The following is a 10,231-nucleotide window of genomic DNA, read 5'->3' as shown; positions in this document are numbered from 1 at the left end:
AGCCGTAAATACGATCTGGCTTATGGGTGATAATAAAATGGGTATTATGTGCATCTGTGCTCTTTGAAATAAGACAGATCTGGTTGTCTGTTTCTCATGATGCTAAAAGATTGTATCTTTTGTGTGGGTTGTCATCATGTTGAAGATGAAGAGACTGAGCCCCAAATAAAATGTGCACTCACCAAACGAGAGCAGTGCCGACAGAATGAAGGCTTGACGCTGCTCGTCTCTGTAAACGTGTGAACAAACCCCATCTTACAGTTCTGTAAGGAGCTCGTCTTTGTGAAGTACTCAATCATCTCCTCGCGGCTAATTTTACAGTCCCTGGGAGTGAAAATGAAAAAGAGAAAGATGGGACCTTTACTGTAGTGTAGACTTTGAAAAATGAGGGAAATTAATTATTCCAGATACACTGTCTTGATAAACCCACTGGTTTTGGTCCAGTTCATCAAACTTGCAGAGGTAAGGGAAATTGCCCCTGATGATCTCAAACTCTTCTTGGGAAATGTAGCCATCGCCATCAGTGTCGAAATTTTGGAACACTGACTGAAAGTAAGACATCTTCCAATTAGTTCTCTTTCACCACAAGTTAATTTATTACACACTTTTCTGAAATTCTTGTCAAATTTGTGCAATATCCCACACAACAGCATTGATCATTATTTGTTGTCCAGCAAAATGGCATGACTGTAAATATAATATTTATTTTAATAAGCCAGTCTATGAACAAAAAGCTATCACATAACTTACATTTGCTCTAGAAATGAAAATATTTGCAAACTAAAAGTAGAATTAAGTGGCTTAATGCTTCAAGGTTACATTCCTTTTTGCTTTTGAACAAACCGGTTGAGTGAATGATTCAATGACTCACTCATAAGGTCTGGCACTTGTATGATTTTTTGAATGAATCAATGTTTTTGAACAAATCGGCTGAGTGAAAGATTAAAGTAATGACTCACTCATAAGGTCAGCCACTTGTTTCATTCGGGATTCAATCAGTTTTTTTTTAATGAATCAGATGGCTGAATGATTCAGTGTTGCATTCATAAGGCCAGTCAATTTTTGAATTCCTGAATGAATTGGTGTGTTTGAAAGATAAGTCACTTGTTTAATTTTTTAATGAATCCGTGTTTTTGAACAAATCAATTGAGGTCACTCATTAGGTCAGTTACTAGTTGAATTTTTTGAGTCAAGGTTTTTGAACAAATTGGTTGAGTGAGAAATTTTATGACAAATTCACAAGGTCAGTCACTTGTTTCATTCCAGATTCAATTCGTTTTTTCAATGAATCAGTAGAGTGAATATTTCAATGTCTCACTCATAAAGTCAGTCACTTTTTTTATGATTTCGGTGATAGATCTAATGATTCACTCATCAGGGCAGTCACTTGTTTCATACCTGATTCAATTAGTTTGTAATGAATCATATAAGTAAATGATTAAATGCCTCACCCATAAGGTCAGTCAACTGTTTAACACCTGAATTAATAAGTGTTCGAAAGTATTAATTTAATGAATGTTTCAGTAACTAACTAATGAAGAAAGTCACTTGTTGCCCCTTACTGGCATAACAATGAAATCAACAGAAAGAGTCACTGAATAAAACCAGTCTGACAGTCTGTCTGGAACTGCATTACTGACTGTTGTCACAGGCAACCAGCTAATTATTGCATCTATATACTATTTAAAAAAAATAATAATAATTCAGAAAAATGATAAGTGAATTGAAAGTAGTATGGGACACTTACCTCCACCATTTTTTCAATGTGTTTGTTGATGATGGTTGGATCCGCTTTGGGTTTGACTGAAGATGACCACTGTTCTATTAGAGGAGACTGTGACTTTGAGCTGGAAGTCTAAGAGGCCAGAAATCAATGGCATATTCACTTAGCAAGTGAAAACAAGGCACCGGTAGATATGGATAAATGACTGATGTCCATTGGTGGAACAGAGTAATTATAGAGTAGTGGTTCAGTCTCCCAGCTGCAAGTCCACATAAGTGGATTATGCAAGAAACATGGGAAAATTATTTTCAAATTGTGTCATGAATTTGGTGCTTTCTACCTCATGGTGGCTACTGATTTGCTATCTGAGTGGTTGTAATGTTGGTGGGGTGACTCACTGATAGTTTAATGCTGCGAGGCTCCCTCTGTAGAGATAGCTGATATATCTCGTCCTCTGAGTGGTATTGGTCCAAAGACACCTGGACAGAAGCACAATAAATGTAAATTATGAACAATAATTGATAATTGCGAGAAATCCGTTACAGGCTATATCAACCTCAATGTTGCAATTTACTAAAAATGTTTATAGTTTAAAGGAACATGTTTAAAACAAAATCATGATTTATTTATAGATTTATAGATCTAGTATTTAATTTATATGCATTTATTTTTGTATAAAATCCCACAAATAATTTAAAATAAATTACAAATAAAAATATCAATTATATAGAATATATATGTATGCAAATTTCAAATATATGCTATTTTTATACTGTCTTTTCATCAAAGAATCTATCACAGGAATAAATTATATTTTAAAATGCATTAAAATAATAATAATCATTATCATTTTGATTACAGCAAACCCATTCCACCCATAAGAGACTTACTATAAGCAGATTGAGCAGGTCTGAATTGGCTTCTATACTGGGCGGAGTGCTTTGAATGAGCGCCAGCTCTTCTAGGATGGCATACAATTGATGGGTCTTGGTTAGGTTGACCCTAGTCTTCTCCGGGTCAAACCAATCAGGCAGGGCCACATGGACGGCAATCAGATCTTTCAAATGCACCCCAAGGATGGGGAAGCGGAATCCCGAACATTCGGAGAAACGCTGACGATAGCGACTGTAGTTTCCAGAGGAAGTGACCAGCTCCACCAATCCATCAAAGACCTGATTAAACGCAGAGGAGAACATTGGCTAGGCTGAAGCCCGGTGCAGTCGAAATATGAGGAAAGGGGATTTCGGTACATAGGTACAAGATATTCCTGCTCATGTTTGGTTGCCTGATAACAGAGCACTTGACTCGAGTATTGATATTTCTGAGCAATCTTCCAGAGAGTATGAAAATGGCACTCAATCCGTCTACTGAAAAGTGGACTTTAAGAATCTTATCTCTCATAGCCAGAGTTGGAGTGTTACAGCTGTTTGTTTTTCTTGCCAGTGTTGGAGGAGTGTTTACAAAGCAGCTCTCTGGCAGTCCTTACCTTGCGTGTCTCGCTGCCGATGAGCGCCTGTGTATTCTTGAGTCTAGCAATGGAGCTATTGCTGAGACCACCCACTACAGCCATCAGTGTGTTGAAGTTCTGCAGCTGCAGTAGCTTCTACACACACACACACACACACAGATAAAGTACAATATGTATTTATTCATTTCAAAACCCTAAAACATTTTTTTGTTTGTTTTAAATTAGATTCTGAATCCCTAGATCTTCAATGTGGTCTGAGACTTTTGGACCCTGCTGTAAACCGATTACATGTTTTAAAATATAAGCGAGCGAGCGAGTTGGATTAACCTGGGCCACATTGATGAATTCACTGATGACAGTGGCTCTCTGCTGAGCTGTAGGCTTACTGAGAACCATGATCTGGATCCACTGGGAAACACTGTTAAACAGAGTAATGAAACGCTCCAGAATGGGATTATCCACCGTGCAGCCGTGCATCACGAAACTGTGGTAGTCCTGGAACTGAGGGGGAACAGATTTTTCATTTGCAATATGAACTCAGACTCCAGGTCATGCTATTACGAGCACAACGGCACGACTAAATACTGCATCTATAAATTAAGAGACTTACCAGAATTTTGCAAAATGATTTGTACTCCATATACGTTAGGTGTTCAGCCAGGGTGGAAGCATCCAGGTGGTCAAAAAGAAGAGAGGTCTTGCGTTTTTTCTTGACAGTTTCATCCAGCTGACGTCGCCATTCGTAAGATGGACTGCAGGCAAAACAAACGAGACATTGCATCTCTGTTCCCTGTCCCATATGCCTAAATATTATGCATTGTTTTTTGGTTCTTTGTCAAATCAGATCAAAGATAGTGTGTTGTAACCAACATCCAACGTAGAAAACCTTTTTAATGTCACCATGAAATAAAAAAATTACTTAAAAAGTTGAAGCAGAATTTGTAGAAGTAGACGTTTTTAGTTTTTTTTTGTGAAAATAATTATTTTATATATTGTTTTTTTAACATCATGGTATTCATTATTTAAGAATCCCAAAAATAATAATACACTCACACATTTGTATGTTTAAAATAGATAGATTTTGTTTTTTTACAAGAACTTGGTATATTTGTTTTTAACTAGACTTTTCTATCATCTCTGACGTTCTTATTTGTCATTGACTTAAGGTTTTCTATCTGTTTGTGGATCTCCGACGTTTGTGCTTGTTTGTGGTGTTCAGTACACGATCCCCCCACATTCTCCAGCCCTCTGTATCAAAGGAGCAGCCGATTGGGTGAGTTCTGTGCCCCTGTGACTCACATGCTGTCTATGTCGATGAGCAGACTTCGCCTCACATCTCCATTCTGCTCCAGTCGCTCTTTCAGACCGCGGATCTGCTCAGAAAGAGCGGGGTTCAGGTCAAACTCAGCTGGGAACTCAGATATCCAGTACCTGACAGAGAAAGGGAGACGGAAGACAGAGAGAGAGCTATGACACAGAGTAGCTGTGCATGAAATAGGTCCAGGCAAGACATCAGGAGGACCAGTATTTTCGGTGAATAGTCTTGCCTCAACTGCTTTATGTGAATTCACAATACACCTCTGTGATGCAACCCAGCTGCCTTATGACAAAAACAATCCACATCTTTACAAGAAATATGCACTGCATGGCCAGATAGTATGTGGACATCACAGTCATAGATGCATTTGAGCATGCAATAGATCTGCATAAATGCATACATTCCAAAACCACAAGCATTAATAGGGAGTCCATATTAAGTGGGCGTACACACATAACATGTTTTTGCTGCTTTTCCAGTTTTTTTTTATTAGCATACACTGGATGGACATCTTTGAACACTCCATTTACATATCATGTTTCATCTTGACACTGCAATCTAAAAACGTGCCACTGAAGTCTCAATACCACGTATTTATTTCCATTCCAATACCATTCCAATTCTCGCATTTTTAAATGCAAACACATGTTCTGTGTGAATGGGCCCTAAGGAAATTTGCAAACTGTGAATGTCAATATTACTGATTGGGTGAACACAGCATGCAGTGTGTTTAAATAATGGTTTTGGGCCATTAATTGGCCTATTTCTTCTAGTTAACATGTTTTCTGTGACATATGTACTCTTAAATATTTTAACAAATTACAGCACTTAAATTATTTTTGACTTCACTGTCCATGAACATTTATTGAGGGAAAAAGCTATTCGGTTTATGGGTTGTTTGTGCACACATATTGCACCACAAATAGGTAAAAGTGCAACTTGTGATAAGGTGGAATAAGTCCTGAATTCTAAATAAAACATCCAATAGTCAATTGGCAAAGTTAATGAATCACTTCCATTCAGATTGCTATAGAAACAGTTAGAAACTTAGGACTGCACATGTTCATTAGCTGGTCCAGCATGAAATAAACATTTTTTTTATATGCAACATTTATTAGTAAGTCCATGTTAGATTTTGCTGTTGATTTGACATATTTTATTTAAAGAGATAGTTCATCCACGTTGGCAACCAAACAGTTGACAGTAGCCATTGACGCACACACACACACACACACACACACACACACACAAATCACTATGGAAGTCAATAGTTATCGTCAACATTTGTTTCCCAACATTCTTCCAAATATCTTTTTTGTGCTCAACCCTAGCAGGCACACAACATCATAAGACTTTGATATTTGGTTAAAGTTCAGTTGCGACGTCGGGTGACCAAAATTCAATGTCAATTCAATTTCTAATCAATTTTATAATTCAATTTCTAATGATTTCCACTACCGACGTCAGCTGACGTTGATAGGCTATTTGTTGTTTTTAGGTTGTGTAACCAAAATCCATCATTACGTCAGCATCAAATTGTTATCCATTTTTCATTCTCAACCAAAATGCAAAATCATGCCCAACGTCAGCCTGACGTTATTATTGATGTCATGTGCTTGCTGAGACAGAAGAAAGAAATTCATACAGGTTTGAAACAACATGAGGGTAAGTAGAATTAACATTTTTGGGTGATCTGTCCCTTTAAATTTAAGCGTGGCAAGCAGTTTTTGAGATTTCAGGATTTTCCTTATTCAGGTAGACTTGCTCTTGGATGCCTAAAATAGGCTTTTAAAAGGACTTTGTTCTAATCTAACACCTCATCATTTCACACTGAGTTTCGTAGCACAGGGTTAAAAGCAGCGCTAACCCCCTTGTGAAACATTGCTTTTAAAGCAGGGTTTAAAAATATAATAACCCAAGGTTAAGAGTCACATGAAAAGCCCATTTAAAGCCCTTTGGAGGGGTATTGTGATACTGAAAAAAGCCACTCTATTATAAAGCTTTGAATATGATTTAGTCCTGTATTCTGTACTTGATTTTATGCACCTGTTACTAATGTTTTTATATGAAAGACCTGAACCTTGGATGTCTTCAAGCTTTTAGCCATGTAGTATCTGTATAGTTATTAAAAAAATAAAAAATATTAATAAATATGTGAACAAATGGCTTTTTAACCTACTTGACAAGATGACAAATCTGAGACTGGCGATTTGCAGAACAATCCTGTTCCTGAGACCTGTAATAGTGTCAAGGTAGCTCCACTTCATTATTATTATCGGCTGTTATGAGAGTGATGGAAACAGTTTGTGATGCAGTCAGCCTTCTCTATAAATGTCAAACCCCACCCATGACCCACTGTACTAAGTGCTAAATGTCTAGCATAAAAGCCGGCCTGTCACTTCTGAAACTAAATGTACAAAGACTATCATTTCTTTTCCGGTATTTGACATTAATGCAAGAGTTCTGAGAAAGCATAATGTGATGGGTCTGCTGAAGGAGGATACTTGTGCAGGAGTTTCTTAGCTAGGTCACTGGATGACAGGTACCAGGGATGCATGGTAAGAAACATTCGCACGAGAGACGGCTCCTTCAGAACGCCTTCATTGTCTGCAAAGAAGATAGACAACCATAGACATTTGCACATTAATTACCGTGAATCTATTTGCCTATGACTTTCATTTAATACTCAGCTTGAAAATGTGTGTGTGTGTGTAATTTATATATATATATATATATATATATATATATATATATATATATATATATATATATATATATATATATATATATATATATATATATATATATATATATATATATATATATATATATATATATATTAGTGCTGTCAAACAATTAATAACAATGAATCGCATCCAAAATAAAAGTTTTAGTTTATATGTGTCTACTGTGCATATTTAGAATGTACATATAAATACACACATATACAGTATAATAGAAATATTCAATGTATTTAAATGTATATATTTGCATCCATATAATTTATATTACATATAAATCTACGAGATGCTTTTATCCAAAGCAACTGACAAATGAGGACAGTGGAAGCAACCAAAATCAACAAAAGAGCAATGATATGCAAGTGCATAATCATGAAATATATACATGCATGTGTGTGTTTTTATATATAAATAAATACACAGTACACATGTATAATATGTAAACCAAAACTTTTATTTTGGATGCGATTAATCAAATTCCAAAGCTAAAGTTAAGCTAAAAAATATCTTAAAATGTAATGATGAATCATTTAATGGCTTTGCAATGAAAGCATCATAACATATTATGTAAAACACATTTTTATTTCACTAAACACACACTATTATAAGTCAGGCCTAAAATATCAAATTTTATATTAACAGTGCTCCATTTCTCCATCCACCAGGGGGTCGAAATGGCTTGAAAAAAATGTAAGACCCCTGAGCTAGAGAAATTAACATGGGAATCACTGAAGGGGTTTGAAGTATATTAAGAAACAGACACAAATGCATACAGTTGAACAAGCCAACTGGCTGTTCAGAGTGTTTACACGAGAGAAGGAGGAAGCAAATATGACCACTGACCAAAGGCTTTGATGCAGGCTTCCACTAGCTCCTCCACGCTGGCTGACTGATCCGATGAAACGCTCTCCATCCCTTTCTACTTCACTGTTCTCCACAGCCCCTCCTTTTGCCCCCCCACTTAATTTTCCACTCCTCTCTTTGATCCCTCTCTTTTTCAGTCTGAAAACGAGACAACGCAATGAGTGGCAAAGGAAACAGAATCAATAGAGCAGAGAGTGGTTCAGATGTGAGAGGTGTCGCTGGTTTTTCATTTTCATCAAAAGCAGACAAATCCTGGTCACACATGGATAATACTGTGGACAAGACTCATGCAGAAAAAAAGGTGCATACAAGATCCATAGGAACTGTTCTCAAACAACAGTAGAAGCAAAAATAAGCCTCAGAAAGATTTTCAAAGGAACTTACCCGTTGAATCTGGCATCAATGGTCCAACAGTGCTCATCATTGAAAACAGAAGTGCTAGTGAGCGCTGGGCTTCAGTGGAGCCTCCCTACCCATGTACTGAAAACCACAGCGGGCTTCACTGGGGTTCACTCTGAGTACAGCTGCCTGTAGACTGTTTCCTGTCGGTTGAGAAATGTACAGCTATTGCATTTCCTGTTCATAATGTTTTGAGACTTTTTTGTCACATTCAAAACAAAAAGGGGTGGAGGACAAAAGGTGTGAAAAAAAGGAGAATTTTTTTTTCATTACAAATAAATTCTTAATTAAAGTTTTTTTATTGGTTACAGTAAAAAAAAAAAAAAAAATCAAAATTGTCTAGAAAATATCTAAAGACAAAAACTCTGATTTATTTTTCTTCCTGTTGCATGTCTCACACACATGTGTAAATATATTATTTTTAAACTAATTATCATAGCTTATGAAATTTTGCTTCTAAAGTAAATTCAGCTTTGATTTTAGAAACAATAAATATTGTATATATTATCTATCTATCTATCTATCTATCTACAATAGAAAATTAATAATTGATTAAAATTAAACATTAAAATTAAACATTGCTTCATTTAATGATAACTCTGCATGTGACTTTGTTTGCTTTAATGGTAAATCTGAGCATCAGAGAACTGTGCTTATAAAGTATGGACACAAAAGTGTTCAGTGTTCACAGTCCACACTGCTGAGATGTGTTGGCTCCCCTCAGTGGCGACATAGTGTCACACACTTTAATTGGGAAAAAATGAAAACATCTTCCATTTAATACATTTTGAAAGCAATGCTTCAACGGTGTTAAAATCCCGAACTTAATGAAATAACGAGAAACTAGTATTATTGAATTTGAAATCAAATTTAAATATGATTGTGATTAGGGTATGAAAATATCCAGACTGATAATAATAATAATAATAATAATAATAATAATAATAACTTCATTTTATTATCACTATTATGTTGTTTTCATTTATCATTTATCTTGAATGTAAGTGTACATTTACGTTATATTTAGTGTAAATATAACAAATTAAGTAAGATCTGGACCATTAAAGCAATTCCTTGGCCTTTATTTTAATGATTATTTTGCAGTGTAGGGGGCTACTTATTCTTTAAAACAACAAAAAGCACATCTTATCTGTTCTGCTGTAAAGGATTTAAGCAGCTACTGCAGGAAAAAAAAAATAACATTCTCTTTTTTTATTTGGGTCATTGCAGCTATTAATGTCTGGCTCGAGAGACTTCTGGATTATTGGAGTTGTAGTTCAACTTAAAAAAATGGTTATTCATAATTAATTTCCACTTCTACTGTATATGTTTATCGATAGCGAAATAAAGAAAACATTGTATCCTTTATTTTCATAAAGCGTAGTTACCGTACTACAAACTTAATTGGCGGATGGCTGCACCAACCCCCGCCCACTAATTAATATTCATGATGGGAACTTCAAATAAGGAGAGCTGTCATTGTTAAATGGGTGCTGTCGCCTGAGTTCTGGTGTGTACTCTCTTACATGAATGAACCCAAGCCGAGACTGCTGTCACCAAGTCTAAACCACTGTCAGACCACGACAAAAAAAAAAAAAAAAAAAAAAAAAAAGATTTCTGTGAAAGGGCTAAAGTGGAGAATGTAACAGACCTAAAGAAGAACTTTAATCGCCATCTGCATTTTACGTTGGTGAAGGACAGGAATGTATCCACCAAAC

At 35.9% G+C, this 10,231-nt stretch overlaps 1 protein-coding gene across 1 annotated transcript in view; it reads right to left on the bottom strand.

The window, feature by feature from the left end:
* rasgrp2 (RAS guanyl releasing protein 2 (calcium and DAG-regulated)) overlaps positions 1 to 8,656 on the bottom strand; it is a 12,886-nt gene extending 4,230 nt beyond the window's left edge. The window contains exons 1-13 of the mRNA XM_026195933.1: positions 8,499 to 8,656; positions 8,094 to 8,252; positions 7,014 to 7,116; positions 6,689 to 6,745; positions 4,491 to 4,622; positions 3,802 to 3,943; positions 3,519 to 3,692; positions 3,210 to 3,326; positions 2,614 to 2,895; positions 2,122 to 2,202; positions 1,748 to 1,855; positions 431 to 546; positions 183 to 324 (exon numbers count right to left, since the gene is read on the bottom strand). Coding sequence (XP_026051718.1) covers positions 183 to 324; positions 431 to 546; positions 1,748 to 1,855; positions 2,122 to 2,202; positions 2,614 to 2,895; positions 3,210 to 3,326; positions 3,519 to 3,692; positions 3,802 to 3,943; positions 4,491 to 4,622; positions 6,689 to 6,745; positions 7,014 to 7,116; positions 8,094 to 8,163 — 1,524 coding nt within the window. The 5' untranslated portion in view covers positions 8,164 to 8,252; positions 8,499 to 8,656. The remainder of the gene's footprint in view (positions 1 to 182; positions 325 to 430; positions 547 to 1,747; positions 1,856 to 2,121; positions 2,203 to 2,613; positions 2,896 to 3,209; positions 3,327 to 3,518; positions 3,693 to 3,801; positions 3,944 to 4,490; positions 4,623 to 6,688; positions 6,746 to 7,013; positions 7,117 to 8,093; positions 8,253 to 8,498) is intronic.
* Positions 8,657 to 10,231: the final 1,575 nt, after the last annotated feature.

The sequence above is a fragment of the Carassius auratus genome, chromosome 21, assembly GCF_003368295.1.
Source record: "Carassius auratus strain Wakin chromosome 21, ASM336829v1, whole genome shotgun sequence".
NCBI lineage: Eukaryota > Metazoa > Chordata > Actinopteri > Cypriniformes > Cyprinidae > Carassius > Carassius auratus.
Note: the sequence above shows the minus strand (reverse complement) of the source record. Positions and strands in the feature narration are given on the sequence as shown.